Here is a 20,687-nt window from a genome sequence, read left to right as displayed (position 1 = left end):
TCCTACTTGCAAATCGGATGCGCAAATGTATTGTGCCGAGCACTTTGACTATCCGTCTCTGGATTTTTGGTACATTCTCCATTGCAGAAAAAAGAGGGGGAGATGAAGAAGATGCGCTGTTGGAGTGCTCGCTCAATCGACTTGGCTATTGATGATGATCAAGAATATATATATGTATGTACTTTATGAGATCGGAAACGTTTCCTTCTGTGCGTTACATACAACCGTTATTCGCACAAATACAATATACCCCATTTACTCTTCGAGTACCGAGTATAAAAAGAAACAAATATGGAGAGATAGATACAGAGAGAGAGAGGTAAAAAAAGGGAAAGAGAGAGATAGAAATGTTTGGCTTTGCCACCTCTCCTGTGGAGCAGCAGAGGAACGTCGAACATTTACAAACAAATCAAATTTGCATCAGAATTTCATTTATCTTGTTTTGCTACTATTGTGTGGATATTCTACGCACACACACAGAGAGTGAGCGAAAGAGAGAGGGAGGGGGAAGAGGCAGCAAGGGATAGAGCCAGATATAGATGGTGGAAAAGAGTGCAAAAAGAGGACTGGTGGGTGGGCGGCGAGCAACAGAGCAACAGCATAATAATGAAATTGCATTTGGCCAGTTGCAAAATCAGAAATAACTAGTAAAATAGTTTTGTTCTGTGCAGGCAGTGCTCATGTCCATGAAATAATTGCTCTTTAAAATTATGGATAAAATGTTTTCGAACAATCTAACGAATCTTTCTTTACAGCAAATCGTGGCCCACTGCTACGCCAAACTGCTCCTCTGCCGCGAGCTGCAATTCTCTGCAGCATCAGCTCTATTCTCCCTCCAGCCGCTAGCTGCCAATTCCAGATTTCTTGCTAATTTATGTAATGTAATTTCCTTGCATGGCGGACAAGGAAAAAACCCACAGGGCACTGCTATGCAAAGAAAAAACTCCCAACATAATAAATTGAGGGAGGCAGTGAGTGTGTATGTCTAGAAATGACTTTAATGAAATAAAACATTGTACTCTGGGTAGCCGTGGTCTTTTTTATGTGGTTTCCGGAGAGTGTGTGTGCAACAAAGTTAATAACCGTTTTATGAGTCTATTAAAAAGGGATAATCGCCGGGTTCAGGATGATGTCTAGGCTGTCCTGTGCATGGCACTTACATATGTATGTATGTAAATGTTTCCCCCCAAAAACACAGACTGAAACGAAACCAAAAAGCAAAAAACTCCCATCATCAGCAGCAAACTAGGGCCAAAACTCTAATCGCTTGCCCCTCCACATACGAATGGGGGGCGTGGATCGTATATTATTCAGCCCAACCGACCTTTCCGCTCTCGGCACTATTCTATACACCTCAAATAAATAAACAAGTTCAGGGGTCAAACCCTTGAGGGAAGGGCAACTTAAAATTGTTTTTTATTTGCCGGCCCTCTCTTTTTAATGACCATACACAGTGCGTAAATCAAACCGCTTGTGAAAGGGGCCAAAAATTATGTAGATTAAGCATCCAACAACCAAAGCAAACCACATAAAAAAGGGTTACACTATATGTTCGTGCCTATATGTAGTGGTTATGCGCTTATATACATACAACATACATATGTACATATCCATGTGCGAGCATGTGTCTGTGCGGGATAGATATTATTTATGGTGATATGAGCCCGACAAGCTGGCAGCATAATAAATTATGAAAATGCCACAGAATCTACAGAGTGTTGGTTCACATTCTGTTTTTATTTTTATTTTGTTTTTGCCAGTTACAGGTGGAGCCTTGTTGTGGCCAGGATAACCTACCTATCCCCGGATCGCTGTGCCCGCTGCTATCAATAGTCCTTTCAGGCGGGGACGCACAGCCACCAAGGGGGCATTGATATAATTAATTGTTTTGCTAATAAATGGTTCTCTAAGCGTTGCCAGGAGGCAGCGGCAGGCCAATAGTGGGCCGCTTAAGTGCATGTGCAACATGCGGTATGCGTGGCATGGACGGGGAACTTCGCCGGTGGAGAGCTTCTTAAATCGAATGCATACGAAGCCAAATTCCTTTTCCGTTGTGCATAAATAACAACAAATCGGCTTAAACACTCCAAGAAAAAACCAAAACTCTATTTTAATAAACATTTATGATTCGTGGAGCTAAAAATAATACTTGAAACTGGTAAATGGTCTTCGGTGCTAAGCTGCAAGATAAACGCATTTTTCTGAGTGTAATTTCAGCCCTCCTAAACCACAGGCAATTGAGCATCTCGCCCCAAAACTTCGCAGCAGCTGCCACTAAATATTAAACACATAAACATATATTATAAGCCATATCTCTGTGGCCCTGCATCTGCATATGCACAGTGTTGCCGGGTTCCGGCTCCTGTCTTGGCCAAGGCATACGGGCATACGGGGGCCGGGCCTCAGACACTTCCGGCATTAGCACCAACAGCAACGGCAAAGGCAACGGCAAACACTTGGCCAAGTTGGCTGCCACTTGGCGTGCGCTGGCGAAGAGTGCCACAAAGGATGGCTCCATTCACCCACATCTATGCGCATATGGCAGTGTTTATCTGCTCCTACTGGACCACAACATATGCTGATATGAAAAATATTACTTCCGGCATTTCATTTGGGCTTCTTCTTGGCTTCCCATTCCCCATCCAGGGATAGAGCCAAAACCACTTGATTCCAGGAAATTGGGACTTCGGCCAGCTTTCATTAAAAGCCAATGCGAACGACTGCTAAGCAGCCAGTGAATGTGGAGGAAGGCTTGAACCCCTGCCGCCTCCAGGAGTCTACTTAACAGGAATTACCTCCTCCCAAACCTGGAGCTGGAGCAGGCTTGGAAAAAGCGTAATTAACAAATGTTCAGCACTGTCCTGTCCGATCCGAGTTCCAATGTTCATTTCCCATTTACTCTTCTAATACTTCCCAGCCAGACTTTCTGCTACAAAATGAGGCCAGGCATAAGTCTGACCAGTTGCAGGGGCTCTAGATGCAGCTGCAGCATCCTACCCATCTGCTCAATTGGCAAATTACCGTATTTGGCTTGTTGATGTTTGCCCTAGCCGAAGCCAGCACCAGTGCCCTGTGTGGGTCCAAAAACTGCACAATGGCTAGCATAGGTTGGAAAGCTAACTGGAACTCGAAATGGCCAAGAATCAATAATGCCAGTGAATGCAATTCTGAATCTGCCTACCTGATTGCCTGCCTTCCCCAGCCACAAACATTCAATCAACCAATTGGACGGCCAACTCCATTCCATTTCGATAATCATTAAATGTTTAGGATAAATGTCGAGTGTGAATCGTTTTGTGCAGCCGATTGAATAAAATGTGCGTGGATGATCAATTTTGGCGTTGGAAATGCATCGAATTGGCTCACATTTGAAGGGTCCCGTGTATGTTTAATTTGGGACATTCTCTGCGGTTGTTTCTCGTCCTCATTGCGGCAGCCTATTAAATATGCAAAATCATGTGTGGATAGATGCACACAAATATCCACGATGGCCATGTGGCACGCACTAAACTGCTAATTGACATGTAAACGCATCGATTGCCCATCAGCAGTGACAGCTACATTTATAAAATAGCAACAACACCGACCGTAACGACAACACCGAACAAACAATAACTATGAAACATGCATAGATATCGATAATGGGAAAATTCAATTGTTGTGCAAATTGATTTCAAATGTCACATAAACGTCAAACTTTTGCGCTGCATGGCTACTTTTTTCCTCCGTCTCTCCCAGCACCTCTGGGTATCCATCTATATATCTATCTATTATCCATGTACATATCTATCGTTCTGCCCAGCCACACAGCAACACAGCCTCGCTTTCTGCTTCCTTTTTATACCCGGTACTCGAAGAGTAAATAGGGTATATTGTATTTGTGCGAATAACGGTTGTATGTAACGCACAGAAGGAAACGTTTCCGATCCCATAAAGTACATATGTACATATATATATTCTTGATCATCATCAATAGCCAAGTCGATTGAGCGAGCACTCCAACAGCGCATCTTCTTCATCGCATCTCCCCCTCTTTTTTCTGCAATGGAGAATGTACCAAAAATCCAGAGACGGATAGTCAAAGTGCTCGGCACAATACATTTGCGCATCCGATTTGCAAGTAGGAGAGCGAGTCATCAGCAACCAACACAAAGAATCCAATTGTCTTTCCTATTCACTCATACAAAGCAAAAAGAACGACAGAGCTCAGTCTCGCATTGTTTCGCCGTTACTTTGCTCTCTCGCTCTCAATGTTTTCTTATTCTTTCTCCTCTTCACTTCCTCATTAGCTAAATGTAAAGAGAGCGAACACAATATATGTGCAGCGGGAGCGCGGCCTACGCCACCAACACCTACACAGTTAACCTCTTTTGGAGCTTCTTCATCCCCATTCCAATAGTTAAAAATTTGTCAGCGCGTTCGGTCCGGTGCGGATTCGGTCCGCTAAAAATCAAAAAATCGGTTAAAATCGGGAAAATACGGGAAAATTCGGGAAACTAAACGGGAAAAGTATCGTTGTGGAGTAATGTGCAGTGTACAACCAAAAGTGTGTGTTAGTGAAGTGAAATGGTTGAGCATTTAATGGGCAAAAAATGCAAGATCAATGGCGGAGGAGCACAGCGAGGCTAGAATCAAGAATCAGCTCGTCGATGGAAATATGCGGCAATATGTGAAAGTGAAGTGTGTGTTAGTGAAGTGAAATTAAATGTGGTGCAATGGTTGAACATTTAGTGGACAAAAAATGCGAGATCATTTGCGAAATATGCGACAATATGTGAAAGTGAAGTGTGTGAAATATGGCGAGATCAATTGCGGATGAGCACAAAGAGGCTAAAAGCAGATCGGCTTTGGAAATATGCGGCAATATGTGAAAGTGAAGTGTTAAAAGTGTATTATTTTTCGTACAAATGTATGTACGTACATAGAGCAAAAATGTTCTAAATTTGCACCAAGGGCTTGCAATGTGTGTGTGTGTGAAAATGTGCCAAAAAAGGCGCGAAGTTGTCCCCTCCCTTTACCATGCAATCATATAAAAGCGCAAGAAAAAAGAAGAGGCGCAAAAAGCAAAGAGCGAGTGTCAGCGCTCCCATTTCAAGTGTCTCCTAATAGGGTGAGGCTACCCAATTCGTGCTAGTGTGACTCTCTCTCGTTGAGTGTGTACGTGCGAACTTCCGTCCCAATGCCTCACCCTAAATTAATGTGCCCAAAATCTGTGTTCTTAATAGAATCTCTCGCTCGATCCCGTTATATTTGTTTCGTTTCGTTCGTTTCGTCGTTTCGTCGCGCGGGTTACGTATGCGTGTGTGTGAAGAGGACAAGAAGTGCTTCACGACACATGCGAAAAGAATAAGCGCAATGAGGAAAAGAAGAACGTAAAAGGCAAGTGGAAATTGATGTTTTATGTTTGCTTTACAGTTTATACTTTTTTTCGCAAATGCTCGTATATTTTTCTCACTGGCGATCATTTTTTTTCCTTTAGTTATTTTGTTTTTGTTTATTACCGTACCTTATGGCTTTACACTCTCGAAATAAACCAAAAACAATTCTCCTTACACTTGCACCTCTCGATAAGTGAGTGTGGGTGCGTGCAAAGTCAGTTTTTAATTACCCTTCCCTAGTTGTGTTGTAGATGTAGATGACAGATGAAGAAATTGTTAAGTTTGGCAAAAAACCGCTAAGGTACAGATGTAGTACCGAGTACCGGGTATAAAAGTTGTGACGCGTAAGAAGCGTAAGAACACGTCCCTTCTCGTTTCATCCTCTGCTTTCGCCCCACACACACTAACAAGCTCTTGACTTTTGGCCATACTCGCAGTTAGATAAATGATACGACTGGGTGCGAGGGGCGATGCCATGAATTTAGGTGAGCACCAATCAATAATCACGTTCGCTTTGGGTATCCGCATCCTCTCTCAACTACAGCCACCTACTGGCTACTCCCGACTCCTGGCAGACATGAAAAATGACGAATGTCAGGCAGGAAGCAACAGCAGCGTGAGAGAGGGTGTTGAGGGGAGTGCAAGGTGATGCCGGGGAAGGTAGATGACTTTGATTTACTTGACGGCGAGCTGGTCAGTATCGACAGTTTGACACAAATCACAGCTGAGAGGCATTTTAAATGTCAGCCCAAGGCAAGAGTGAAAGTTTGCCCCATTTTTCGGGGAGACCATACTCTGTGGTGAGGCAGGAGCACGGCAGGACCAAACATATTTCGCATAGCACAATTTTTGGGTCTGGAAAAACTTTTTCACTTGAAACGCCATTCCGGCATTCAGGCATTGGTGGTGCTACTCCGCTGCCAGCTGAGGTCAAGTCTAATGTGTTGGCCGTCTACCTGCTGGGAATACACAAAAGGCGAAGCCACAGGACCGTCTCTCCGTCTCTGTCGCCAGGCGCATTTAATCGTTATTAACGGCAACTTTTTGCGCACACGTGTGTGAAAAAATCATAATAAATATGTGTGCACTGGGAGAGAATTATGGCGGAGAGGGACGGCATAAAGCAAAGTCCAAATTGAAACAGAATCAAGGCGGCACTGCAGATGAGCGGAATCACGTGCCGTGGATTTTCCGTTGCGCAACTCCGCTCCAGTCTCAGTGACAGTTTGGCCGGATTTCGGGAACCTGGGACCGGGAGCTGAACCCAAGTTTGTTTTGTTTGTGCTGATATCGTGGGGACGGCTGGCGGCTAAGCAGCAATTGGGTTTAATTAGGCCTGCTAGATGCTGACAGGATTTGTCAGACATTTGTCAAGTTCGGAGCACATCAAACTTTTCTCAGCTTTCCATTCTTTTCGTTTCTTTTGTTTTGTTTTGTTTTGTTTCATTTCTTTTGTTTGCATTTTCGGGCTTTTGCCACAGAAAATCCAAATTCGCGATATATCAGAGCTGCACATAAACATACACTAACAAATACTTGAATAGGTGAATGGATGCATATGTGTGTGAGTGTGGCCGAAATATGATTCCGAATGCAAGGCATTCGTGGCAATGGACAAGCTTCCACTGCACAGTGGTTCACAAACATGCAAAGATTGTGTATTATTAATGTGAATATAACTATGGGGTAAAAAATGATATTTTCCATGATATTTCTGAAGATATTTCGAAGCTGATAGAGCTGCGCGCAGGTGAAGCCGAGCGCCAACTGTCTCTGGAGGCATGGAATCGTTTCATAATTAATTGTTTAATTGACTGACGTGCCCCACTGTGCAGGGATTTGTGGTTGACTTTAGTTGGCTTTTCTGTCACTGCGCGTATCTGTATCTGTGTGTGTGTGTGAGTGTGCTTCGCGAGTGTGTGTGTGTGCCATGGCCATGGTGACAACTTCATCACTCAATGGCCGCGGTCGCTGCTTGTGCTGACAGATACAAATTATGATTGATTGGGGACAAATTTACCCGCTCTCTCCGGCTCTCCTCTTGTCTTTCTCTGTGTAATCTGGACTTTCTTTTGAGGCAGCGTTTCTCTCGCATTGGTCAATAAATTCGCATTAGCATTAAGTTGCACGAATACATCATAGGGAAATCTTTTGGAATTTATTGCAAGTGTTTTAAATAAATTTAGAGCGTCACTTCATAAATAACTTCACTCCCTCCGTCTGGCTGCCAGACGAGACTATTAAAATTTAATGCCCAAAACAGGGCATTTATTGAAACGAAACTGCTTGCTCCCTTTCCTGCCTGCCTGCTTGTCCTACAGTCAAGTCAAGCCAACCAATCATAAATCATCTGGTCAGCTTCAATACAGGACAGGACAGGACAGGACAAGAAAGGACAGGACAGGACAGGATAGGACACGAAGTGGAAAATACAAAAAAATCCGGGAAACTGGCCCGGGGCCCATTACACGCTCACTTGCTTAGATAATTGCTGATGGGCGGCAGTGTCTGGGGAGGGATGGGGCTGTGATTGCGCAGCACCTCTCCCTCAGAGTTATAAATCATAATGAAATAGTTTCTAGGGGGCACTCAAAGTATTGCTTTTATTTTCACAGCCAAATCCACAATCGAAAGACAACCCATCACAGCCACAATCCTCGCGATAATTCTCAATAATTAAAAGCATTCAAGTTTAAGAAATCCTTTTAGCTGACTTAACAGTGGAGAGGGGTCTGAAGCGGGTCTCGGGGCACAAATTGAGTTTCGCCTCTTGTTAATAAATCATAAATTGCCCCGGCATCTCCATGGCCATGTCTCGTGTCCTTGCCATGCCTGGCTGGCCTTCCCGCTGATTGCAAAAGTTAAATGAACTTAAAGTTTTGTGTGTTGTTTTTTTCGTGTTTTTCGTGTTCTTTGTGTTTTAAGCGGCTTAGTGGGGCGCTTTGACGTTGCTACTTGTTCCCGAAACTTATTCGGCTTTGCATATTGATGCGGCATTAGGTGGCACAAGTTGTGGATCTATGTCTCTGTTGTAGCAACAAGTCCCGCTGTCGCAACTATGCCTGCAGAGCTGTGGCAGGGCGATAAATTGTTCTTCGCACACGCACTCTGCGCCGCCTTGAGGGCAGGCTGCACATTGACATTCAGATGGCATCCGCATCCGCCACAGATACAGATGGGGGCCAAAGATACAGAGTGAGATATCGAGCGAAAGAGTGGGGGAATGTGGAATGTGGCTGCGGGAATGGCACATTTATGCTAGCCATAAAATTGCCGCCTGCATATCGGTTTCGCTCTGTTTGGCCATTTGCTTTTGTTTTATTTTATTATGCCTAGCAGTCGCTTCTCGCTTCTCGCTCCTCGCTTCGCTTCTGTGTCACTGCCATTTCGCCCATTTTGGCCACTGCTTTGTGTACTCGACATTGTCATTTTTGTTGTTGCACTAAATCAAAGTGTCGTTTGGCAGCGGCATGCAAAGGCGAGGCAAGCAAATCAAACATTTTGCTATTCTGCCATCCTGCCACCCCGTCCCGTGTGCCAGAAACCAAAGGATGGAGGAAGTTTATTGGCATTCCCGATTTTTATGGCCTCATTTTGGCCTCTTGCATAACAATTAGCCAGACTGATTCGATTCGATTCGATTTCATTTCATTTAATTCGCTCGTGCAGTGGCCATAGCTTTTTTCTCGCTTTAGACGATGGAAATTGTTCAAAAGAAAATAAACACAGCAAAACGAGTGCCACAAAAAACAGGAGAAAAATTGGGAGAGCAGAAGGAAACTATCTCAGTGCAACTGCAAGTTAATATTTAAAGATAATTAAGCATGGGTTCGGTTTAGTTATAATAATTATTATTTATTATGTTTTCACATCTACGTGTCCCGACTTCAACGCTTTGTGACGTTTTCTTTCACATCAAAGGAAAACTTTTATGACAGTTCTCTTTTGCTTTGGCTTCTATGATCCTCTCGGAGCGTCCTTCCAACATTCATTCTTTTTCTCATCTCCCATTAGCTTACCAAAATTATCGTGGGTATATTCTATATGTTTATTTATCAATCACGGGGCATACTCGTACAAATATCAAATAAACTGCAGAGCAGTGAACCACGAGAGCTGGAAATTTTGCAAAAGTACACAAAGAAAATTGGAATAACAATTTGGTGCAGACGAAAAACGGATAAAAAATGTGAAGCAAAATAAAATAGAAATATTTAACGGAAAAACAGTCGAATTTGGGGGGATTTTCTGTATTTTTTTGCGGTTTTTTTTTTTGCCCGTTGCACGGCATTTGCATAGAAAGATTCAAATTAAGCGAAAATGTGCAAAACGCTGTGAGAACGAAGCCCCTCCGAAGCCACCCCCTTTCTATCCGACTTGCTTTATCTGTCTTTCTCTCTCTCTCTTGCCCACCGTTTTTTTGGGCATCTCCCGTCTACATAGCCATATTGGGCTCTGGCTGGTGCAACAAATGAAATGGCCAAATAAAAGCAGGACAAAGAAATCGCCAGCTGAAAATGAGCAGCCAAAGCAGTTGACAGAGATAACAAAGAGTAGAAAGAGACAGTCAGAAGGAAAGAGAATGAGAGAGGTGGGCGGGGGGTGATACAGAGTGCAATCGAGTGCTTAAAGTGTTCGTCTAATGACAAAACAAATTGTGTGTATTTGCACAAGAAGAGCAGCAGCAGCAGCAGCAGCAACAACAACAACAACGACGCTTGACTAGACAACAGTCAAACAAACAAGCAACCAGGAGCAATCATTGGAAAAGTTTTGAAGTTTGCTGCAATTTCCCTGAGCCATGAGCTGGCGTTGCAATTGAATTAATCATGGGATATGTTCCCCTGCTGCCTGCTCCCTGCTCCCTGCACCCAACCACAAGGGGAAGCATCTCAACCGGAACTTAACTTTTCAGCAGCCTCTCCTTATCTCTCTCGGCTCGAAGCTTCTTGCAGTCCTTCCCTCTCCCTCTCTCTGTCTCTCTGTTTTTTGTTCACCTTCCAGAGCTGCTTTCATTCGTTGGCATGCAACAATAGCAATCAGCCATGGTTAATTGTTGTTGCTGTTTTTTGCTGATTAATTAAGACGTTGTCGACAGTTGGCTTCCCTCGGCTTCTGTCCAGTTCTCTCTTTCTGTACCTTTCTGCACATTTGCATCTCTGGCCATATTTTTATTTGCATCTTCAACTCTGCCATCAGCTCCACCTTCAGGCAAAGCTGCTGCTTCGCAATCAGCTTATGTACTCAGCCCATCAGCCCCAAACACTGGACACGTCAACGTCAGTCGCAAAGAGAATTTAATAATCCTCCGCTCTATAATCCAAATAATCGCATGCGAGCATAACGCACATTACAGCCTCAGCATAATCAAATAATGGATCGAATCCATTATTGTTTTAACGCATAAACATATTAAATTCAATGCGATTCCATTAGTGGAAAGAGAGGACAAGAACTGCCTGCAATACCACTTATCCTGGATGCAACTGGATGCCTTCGTCTTTTTGTGCAGTTTTTTTCTTAAATGCCTGGCGGCTGCCACTGCCACTGCCACAGTCACTGCCTTTGTCCGACTTCGAAGGCTGTCATCTGCATTTTTCCCATTTCACAGTTTGATGTCCTTTCTGCGAACCCTCTTTCGATCTCTTTTACATACTTTTTCGTTTCTACCCACCGCCTGCATTGTCCGAATGGAAATTTCGATCCCCTGTCGCCCTGTGGCTTGTGTTCGCTCCGTGTTTACGGTTCGAAGAACTAAATGTCAACAGTTTTCATAAATCTGCCACTGGACTACGACATCGTCAGCTCACACTCCGCTGAGGGTCCCTGCTCCATCCCGTGCGCCCGGCCTTCCACGAAGTTATCTTAAGTGCTCCGAGTGCAAGCTGTCAGTCGCTCTGTTCTGTTCTCTCTTGGCCAATATTGTTTGCTTGTTGCCTGTTTGCTGACTCTTGCCACTTGCCGCTTGCCGCTTGCCTCTTGCTCAACTGTTTCTGACATGCTCTCAAAGATAAACAATTTCCCCAAATGGTTATTTGAATTAAATTGTCACTCTTCTCTGGCGCAAAATATCTTACTTGGACACACTGCCATACAGTTCATCTGTTGCCATGCACACAGGCAATGTGTCACATTGAAAGCTTTGCACGAAGATCAATTTTATAGCTGATTTAGCAATGTGGCATGTCACATTATAGAACTTGTCTTGCATCGCCATCAGAACTATTTGACGCATAATCGCAGAAAACGAAGCTTGATTTTGTTTTGAATTCGTTGGAATTCGATGGCAATTACTTTCCATTAGCAGGCCATTGTGATGCTGAGCACAACTTTCAACTTTCGCTGCTTTTGGCACAACATCACGACAGAAAGCAGCCAGATTGGCCAAGGCTCTGGCCCAGCAGAGGTGGCAATACAATCATATTTTATGGCACGGCATTAATAGGGCCAAACACAGAGCGATTGTGTTGGCAGCTACCAAAAGTTCCGTTGCTCGAAATCGAAACGAGTTCTGGCAGACAGTGAACTCTCCGTAATGACCGATGATGATTTGCACTGCTGGCGAAGCAGGTTCACCCGGACCGAGTCGCACTGTGTTTTCACATTCCCAGAACACTGTCAATGCAAATTAGCTGCGGACTGACCCAAATTGGATGGCCATAAAGATGGTTGAGAGGTCCGAAATCGGTTTAGTCGTGGACGGAGCCAACGCCTAAAATATGTATTTGCAAGCATGAGGCTGCCACTTCTGCTGTTGCTAATCCAGTTACTGGCCCTCAGGGTCAGAGGTAAGCCTTTCAGCCGCTCCACCTCTCCCATCCATTTCCATTCCCATTCCCATTCCCATTTCAAGTGAAAATCAGTAAGAGGATGAACTCCCTTCCGTTCTAGGAACCCCTGCCAAACACTGGCGTCGTGCCCCAGCCCATGGGGTTTTCAATGTGGATCTCTATGCGTACAATAAGCCCAGGATGAACCTGGCAGGCCATCAGTCCCGATCGGGACTGTCTCCGCCCATGGGTCAGCTTCTGGAGCAACTGTCCCAGCACAGTCGTAGATCCGCTGCCCAAAGCGCCCACTACAGGAACCTCGATGATGCCGGAGAGTTGTATCCCCACGAGGAGGAGGAGGAGGTGGATAAAGAACAGCACAAGACAATGGAGTCCCAGGCCGTAAACATGCAATTAACGCCGGTTCAAATGGATTCGACTCTAAGCAAGGGGCACGCACATGAAAATTGTATATTCGAGCGAGTTCCATGTGCAGAGTATAGGGGCCAAGAAAATTGTTCAATTGAATACCCTGTCTGCCGGCCATGAACGTAAACCAGTCCGAGCACAAGTTATGGGCCAGGAACAGAAACAGGAACAGGAAGAACTCCCATTGAAGATGAGACTAGCGCTCCCACAGCTGCCCGCGGAGGAAGAGGAGAAGGAAGTGAAGCCAGTGAAGCAGCACCACAATGGTGGTACAGTGGAGTCCGACATAACCAAAGAGGAAAAACCAACGGCCTCCAGCTCGATAACAACGGATACCTCGAAGGATGCGACAGCTCCTGCAGGGGCATGGGAGTCCCTGACAAGTGTGAAGGAAACACTGGCCGAGCCGGCGAGCGAGACAATTATCGGTACGGCATCGACAGGAATGCTGCAGATTGTCAGCCAGCTGACAGCGGAGAATGCCGATGATAAACACACAAAGGGTCATCCAGGCAGCGAGCTGGTCCATCATTCCGGCACAAACGAGACCGTTGCTAAGCGCACTCGAGTGAAGGCCAGGCGAAAGCCAGCAAAAGTTGGAACTGGAACAAGAACAGGAACAAAAGCACCTAATGAAATTGATACAAAGATGACAGCGAACCCAGCTGTCACTCCTGCTACTGCTACTGCTTCTGCACCGGCTCCGATTGTAGCTCCGCCACAGCCAAGTACAAGCTTGTCGGTTGACAAGCGGCAGCCGCCAGTGAAGGCATTGGAAACACAATCACCGGAAATCAGCACGCATCGTCCTGTGAGAACCAGGGGCAAAGGAAAAGGCAAAGGCAAGGGTAAGCGCCGCCCGGGCTCCCAGCGGCGTCCCTCGTCCACTGTCATGCAGGAGGAAATTGAAACTACGACAAATTGGTGGCAGATACTCCCATATGCGGAAATTAGAACATTTTTGAATACGATTTATGATACTATCACCGACAACGACGACGATGAACGAGCCACGGGCGCTGCATTATACCGCCGCAATGGGTTCCAGGGCGGTTAGTGTTTATGGAGGGTCCGTCCTGCAGGAGGTCGAATCGAATTTCCGCCCTGGCGTCCGCCGACACTTTAGTTTCACTTTGTGCACTGATCAACTTGCGACTGAGTCTGTAATGGGATTTGATTACAATTTAATGGCGACAACAATTTGCAATAAAACCAAATACGAAGATTGATGCAACTTTTATTGAAACTCCAATGGAGAGGATCATAGGAGCACAGCAGTGAGAGGCAGCCGTAGTTAGACTCTCCAAACAAAGCCCTGAAACCTCGTACATACGTATCAGAATACTATGTACACATTATAACTCGTAGCGTCGTTAATCACCCTAATCATAATAATTTTCATATTCATTTTATTGGCGATGAGATGTGTCAACAGAGATGACGACATAATTAAATGGCTGCCGTTTAAAAGGCCATCTATTAATATTTGAATAGGCAAGTAGATAATGCGATAACCGTGACGGCTTACTTTGCGCCGAATAAAATTCTTACAGACAGCTTAATGGGCATTAGACCACGGCCAAGGCACAGACCACGACCCACACCCAGACCCCGACCCCGACCCCGCGCAGGTTAAAGTTGAAAGTGGTCGAACAGCTTCCAGATCGGGCTTAACAGGTCACGCTGGGCTGTCGCTGTCCCGTCAGGTAAAGCGTGAATTGAACCGACATTAATGAGCGGGGATTTTTGTTTATTTTATGGCTGCGGAACTGATTTCATTGGGCACTCGGTAACTCACTCGGTAAGCCTCTGGTCACTGGTTTATTGGCCTTAACGAGAGATGATTAAATATATGTCTGTGTTGTTCGGGTTCGGGCATTTGTACTAAATTTATTATGAATTTATGAACTCTTCTATTGAAAGAAAAGCCAAACAAATTGCTTTTTACTTAGGAGGCCGAAAGTTGGTCGTCGCCTGAGCTTTCTTTTCCTGCGCTTCTCCCGCCGCGGCTTAGGTTCAACTTGGGCCACCAGCAGCAGGGACGGCAGCGAAAAGACCTCTTCTGTGGATGCGGCAACAACATCTTTGGGCGATTGGGTGGTGGTGTTGGTGCTGCTGCTGCTGCTGCTGACCGTAGACTCCCCGAAGGATAATGGAACACTAAAGGGGTGGCCCGAGTACAGATGTAGTTGCCAGTCGCACAGCTCGGGAATAAGGCCGCACCTGAGGCTGGCGTTGCCGGCTATGAGCTGCACTTGCGTCCGATTCAGCTTCGGTATCTGCTGCAGCGCTTCTTTTTGGATTGTGGTCATGGCAGAGCTGGACAATGCCACAGGCCAAAAGAATGGCAGCAGTGGCCACAGGGAAGCGATTTGGACGGAGCACATTTAAATTTCACCTACCAGCAGCTCATGGAGCTCGACTGCGACTGGCTGGGTCGGGAGTGCCATGAGCCAGAGTCGCGGCCATGGAGATGGAGATGGAGTGGGGCAACTGAAACCAGTTTGGATGAATAGATCACAATTTGTGCTGGCATCTGCGGCATGCCAAGAGAATTGCGTTTGACATTCCGATGGCTCCCAATTCGACCAAAACAACAGCAGAAAATATACCTTAGCTCACATTATTTATTCGTCAAATTCCGCTTTATTTACGGTTCGTTTGGCAAATTCCGCTGCCAGGAAGGTCTTCGAGTGGGTTTCGACATAACACTGAAGGATTTACCCAAGGCAAGCGGATACTCTGCCTCCGCAGCGGGGTAGATCAGCAGCAGGGGCTTGCCTTGTCCATCGGTGAGGCGCACAAACTGCGCCTCCTCCGGCTTCCTGCACAGCTGGGCATAGTGAAAGCAGAGCGAGGACACGGAATGGGCCTCCGATGTAATGGTTAGCTGCTGCAGTTGCTGCTCAGACCCGAGCTCGGGGCTTTCACTCAGCACTGTTGGAACTCTATTATCATTTTCCTCCAGATGCACGGATCTAATTTCCTGGCAGATCGGGAGATGCGGAAATGTTTCGCATAGGGAATACTCTGATGGGCTCAGTCCTGAGGGTTCAGTTGGATTTGTTGTTGGTGTTGTTGTTGTTGTTGTCGGCTTTGTCCACGGATGTGGATATGGTGGATAGTGGTAATGCGGCGGCGGATACGGATACGGATACGGTGGTGGTGGCGGAGGCGGCGTCGGGTCCTGAGGCTTGTACTTTTCCTTTTTCTTTTGATTTTTATCGCTGCCACTATTCACATAGTTGGAAAACTGCGAGACAACGTTTCCTACACTCCATACTGGTATTCGAACTTGAACCTCGTGTCCAATTGACGGCAGTGCGAACCAATCGGATCCGGCAAACATAAGCCAAAGAAACGCGTTCCCTAGCAGCAGCATGCTGGACACCGTTTAAGACCAAACTGATGCAGAACTTCGACTAGCACCTGTATATGTATGCACAGACAAAGTCTTAAAATGTATCAAAATTTGCAAATTGGATGGCCAAAAAGAAAACAAAGAGAAATAACTAAATACTATAAAGATCTCCAGCTAATCGCTCAATCATCGAACCCGTTCTGAGCGGATCAGTGTTCCAGCTCTGCAAAAATGGAACACCTGTTCCGTATTTGACCTATGTATAAATGCTCATTTATGACACTAAGATTGCCAAATTCATTCAATAAGAGGAGGTGTTCAAGTTTGAAATTATGGAAATTCCTTTCTTTGATGTCTGATTCTATGTCTTCTCCTGCAAAGCAAAGCGAAGTGGTCTTTTGGATATGGAAATGGGTCCAGCAAAAGAATGACAGCAGCATTCTCCTAGATATAATCTGAACAGAGGCCTACCAGCCATTAATGGCTTTAAGGGGTGGCCCTTAATCCCTGATTGAAACTAAAACAAAAGATCTTTTAATCGATATATTTTAGAGCCCCTGTTTTAAGTGGATCGTTGATGGAATTTTAAATTCATTTTGAATAGCCTCAATCCACACTGCTATCTGTTTTATGACTCCCAAAATATGTGAAAATTTCCAAATTTGCTTACTAATTGCTGAAACCATTGCAGATATTCTTAGATAGATACATTTATGGATCATAATTGCCATTTGTTTGGGTTAATTTATGTACCTATAACCGCTGACTTCTGGTCTTCTTAATCACACGGTAAACATATTTGCTTTCTGGCGGCCTCCTCTGCCACTCTGGTCGTCGGGTGGGCCTCAAACTCTGTCGTTGCATTCCGATTACCCGTTGGGGGGCTTGCTTGGGCGCTGGCTGCACTTTTTCCCGACCTGGGAATATAAGGAGCATCGGCGTCCCATTCCCATCGGTTAGACGGACATACTGCGCCTCCTCTGGCTGGGCACAGAGGCGAGGGTAGTTGTGACACAGTGAGGTCATGGACTGGGGCGGGGACTGCACTGTTAACTTCTGTTCAGGTCGGAGACCCACTTCCGGATGCCACACTGAGCACTGTCGGGGCTTGGAGGGCATAGCTCTGGGTGGACAAAGATGCGCTACAGGCTGGTAGATGTGGAAAAAAGGTGCAGAGCGAATGAGCAGTCGGTGATTCTGTACTCGATTTCTATATCGGCTGGAAATTGCAATTCCCGTTGTCGAGGTTCCTGTTGCTGTGGACCCTGTTGTTGTGGAACTTGATATTACGGAGCTTGGAGTTGTGGAGTTTGTTGCAGGAGCAATTGTTGTGCTGGTGGATGACTGGGTCGTTGTTGAAGCCTCACTCGTTGATGAACTCGAGGGAGCTTCAGTGGTTGATGTTGACGTGGATGTTGTACTGGTTGTACTGGATGTAGACTGCCTGGTTGTTCTTCTCGGCCTTCTTGTTGTTGTGGTTTTCCTAGTAGGCCTTCGAGTTGGTTTGGGTCTCGGTCGATTCGGACGAAGGGGTCTCAGTGGTCTTAGTGGTCGCAAGGGCCGCTGAGGCAGTGGAGGAGGAAGAGGTTGTATGGGATCTACTGGCACCAGATCACTCGCTGAATATAATCCGTACTCCTGTTTCTTGTTGTGGTATTTCAGGAGCAGCGCATTGTAATAATCATCCCAAGGAGCAAGAGCCCCTGGAGTCTCCGGCGGCGTCTGCGTGGTGCTTGGTGGATTGAAAGCGCTTGAAAGTCGGGAGTACAGATCAGATACATCCCAGAGAGGAACTTGCAGTCTTAGAGTTCTATCAGAACTGTCGCTCCATACGGGAGGACTGAGAGCCAGAAGCAGAAGAAAAGCACGCATTTCGATGCCTAGACCCGCACTGAAACCACAGCCAAGTGGAAGAAATGCTTTTATAGAGGCTTCTGCAAACTAACAATAAAGCCGATGATGATGCCCTTGGGACATCTGCAACACAAGAGCTCTCTAGCCAACACAATTGCCCAACTAGTTAGGAGTTAGTATGCCTGAAAACAATGCCATTCGATAATTAACTGTATTTATATTTAAAAATTCCAACATTTAGAGTGAGTTTTGGTCATCGACGAGAAGCTGCTTCTCTGGTGTGTTTTCTTAGAGCACGCCACAATGTTGGATGATCCTGGGTCGCTGCTCTTCCATCGATGATTGGTGATATTAGCAGGAGCGGCTTTCCAGTCCCGTCTGACAAGCGCACGAACTGCGCCTGCTCGGGCTTTAGACACAGACGAGGATAGTAAAAACAGAGCGAAGTCACAGAGTGAGGCTCCGATATGACGGACAACTGCTGATCCGGCTTCACCTTAGCGATACTCGATTCATTACCAGTTTCCAAGGGAACGGTTTTAGCTCCTTGGCACACCGGAAGATGGGGAAATGTTATACAAAGGGAGGATTCAGTTGTTGATTCTACAACTTCTGTGGTGCTACTGGAAGAAGGCAGCGCTGTGGACGTTGTTGAATCTGTAGATGTTGTGGAATCTGTCGGTGGAATCGCTGTGGATGTTGTGGCACTTCCAGCTCTGGTAGAGTCTGTTGGTGGAATCGCTGTGGACGTTGTAGCACTTCCAGATGTGGTAGAATCTGTTGAAGGAATCGCTGTGGATGTTGTTGCACTTCCAGCTGTGGTAGAATCTGTTGGTGGAATCGCTGTGGATGTTGTAGCACTTCCCGATGTGGTAGAATCTGTTGAAGGAATCGCTGTGGACGTTGTAGCACTTCCAGATGTGGTAGAATCTGTTGAAGGAATCGCTGTAGATGTTGTGGAATCTGACAGAGTTGTGGAATCTGACGAAGGAATCGCTGTGGATGTTGTAGCACTTCCAGCTGTGGTAGAATCTGTTGAAGGAATCGCTGTGGATGTTGTTGCACCCGCAGCTGTAGTAGAATCTGTCGGTGGAATCGCTGTAGATGTTGTGGCACTTCCAGCTGTGGTAGAATCTGTTGGTGGAATAGCTGTGGACTAGCACTTGGATGTGGTAGAATCTGTTGAGGGAATCGCTGTGGATGTTGATGCACTTGCAGCTGTAGTAGAATCTGTCGGTGGAATCGCTGTGGATGTTGTAGCACTTCCAGCTGTGGTAGAATCTGTTGGTGGAATCGCAGTTGATGTTGTGGAATCTGACAGAGTTGTTGAATCCGACGGTGGAATTGCTGTGGACGTTGTAGCACTTCCCGATGTGGTAGAATCTGTTGAAGGAATCACTGTGGATGTTGTTGCACTTCCAGCTGTGGTAGAATCTGTTGGTGGAATCGCTGTGGACGTTGTAGCACTTCCAGATGTGGTAGAATCTGTTGGTGGAATCGCTGTAGATGTTGTAGCACTTCCAGCTGTGGTAGAATCTGTTGGTGGAATCGCTGTGGACGTTGTAGCACTTCCAGATGTGGTGGAATCTGTTGAAGGAATCGCTGTGGATGTTGTTGCACTTCCAGCTGTGGTAGAATCTGTTGGTGGAATCGCTGTGGACGTTGTAGCACTTCCCGATGTGGTAGAATCTGTTGAAGGAATCGCTGTGGATGTTGTTGCACTTCCAGCTGTTGTAGAATCTGTTGGTGGAATCGCTGTGGACGTTGTAGCACTTCCAGATGTGGTAGAATCTGTTGAAGGAATCGCTGTGGATGTTGTTGCACTTCCAGCTGTGGTAGCATCTGTTGGTGGAATCGCAGTTGATGTTGTGGAATCTGACAGAGTTGTGGAATCCGACGGTGGAATTGCTGTGGACGTTGTTGCACTTCCCGATGTGGTAGAATCTGTTGAAGGAATCGCTGTGGATGTTGAAGAATCCGTCGGTGGAATTGCTGTGGACGTTGTGGCACTTCCAGATGTGGTAGAATCTGTTGAAGGAATCGCTGTGGATGTTGTAGCACTTCCAGATGTGGTAGAATCTGTTGGTGGAATCGCTGTGGATGTTGTTGCACTTCCAGCTGAGGTAGAATCTGTTGGTGGAATCGCTGTGGATGTTGTGGAATCTGACAGAGTTGTGGAATCCGTCGGTGGAATGGCAGTGGATGTTGTTGAGCTCCCAATTGTTGTAGAATCTGTTGGCGGAATCGCTGTGGAGGTTGTTAAAGCTTCAGTTGTGGTCGATACTTGACACACTGGGAGGTGAGGAAAAACAGCGCAAAGCGACTCCGTTGTGGTTGGTTCTTGTGTTGTGATGGGAGTTGCAGTCGAGGTGGTTGGAGTGGGTGCAGTACTGGATTCTTGGCACTGGGGAAGCTGAGGGAAAACTTGGCAGAAGTCCATATACTGAATTGTGGTTGATGTTGGTGCTGCGGTGGTTGGAGTCGTAGCAGGAGCCTCGGTGGTAGTTGGGGAACCCGGAAACCCATTCCCAAAGTTTCCGTATGGACCATACTCCGCTTGACTCTGGTAGAAGCTCTCCCAGTAGTTGCTATAATAGTCTCTCAGATATTGGTCATATGCTTCCGCCTGGTCGTTGGCATTGGTCGACCCTGCTGCAGAGTTAGATCCCGTACCCGTAAGTCGAGCGTACAGATCTGCTAGATTCCACACAGGAATCCGTATGCTCACCGACTGGCCCCGCGCCTGGCCAGCGAGTAAGAACAGAAAGCCGACGGTATTCAGTATCATTGCAAGACACAGATTATTCTGCGCTCCAGCTAGCCTAGAACTGAGTAGGAAACTGCGAGATACCTGGAGCTTTATACATCCCACCGAAGTCATTAAAATAAAATATC

At 46.1% G+C, this 20,687-nt stretch overlaps 3 protein-coding genes across 3 annotated transcripts; 1 reads left to right on the top strand and 2 right to left on the bottom strand.

The window, feature by feature from the left end:
- The first annotated feature begins 12,111 nt into the window (after positions 1–12,111).
- On the top strand, positions 12,112–13,634 carry LOC117889849 (nuclear receptor corepressor 2). The gene is given in 4 exon segments (XM_034794343.1): positions 12,112–12,166; positions 12,270–12,616; positions 12,618–12,815; positions 12,876–13,634. Coding segments are annotated over 4 exon segments (1,359 nt in total).
- An 856-nt stretch (positions 13,635–14,490) lies between these two features.
- On the bottom strand, positions 14,491–14,988 carry LOC117891447. The gene has a single exon (XM_034796927.1). It carries the CDS (start codon positions 14,962–14,964, stop codon positions 14,491–14,493), a length of 474 nt encoding a protein of 157 aa, XP_034652818.1. The 5' UTR covers positions 14,965–14,988.
- A 239-nt stretch (positions 14,989–15,227) lies between these two features.
- LOC117889833 (mucin-5AC) lies at positions 15,228–20,580 on the bottom strand. Its single transcript, XM_034794314.1, is given in 5 exon segments — positions 15,228–15,671; positions 16,812–17,378; positions 17,431–17,536; positions 17,885–17,933; positions 18,054–20,580. Coding segments are annotated over 5 exon segments (3,693 nt in total).
- Between the last annotated feature and the right edge of the window lie 107 nt (positions 20,581–20,687).

The sequence above is a fragment of the Drosophila subobscura genome, chromosome E (assembly GCF_008121235.1).
Source record: "Drosophila subobscura isolate 14011-0131.10 chromosome E, UCBerk_Dsub_1.0, whole genome shotgun sequence".
NCBI classification, from domain to species: domain Eukaryota; kingdom Metazoa; phylum Arthropoda; class Insecta; order Diptera; family Drosophilidae; genus Drosophila; species Drosophila subobscura.
This window is presented reverse-complemented; position numbering and strand designations above follow the sequence as displayed.

Coding starts and splice junctions, on each gene's coding strand:
- LOC117891447 (XM_034796927.1), bottom strand. CDS start 14,964: ATGTGCTCCGTCCAAATCGCTTCCCTGTGGCCACTGCTGCCATTCTTT.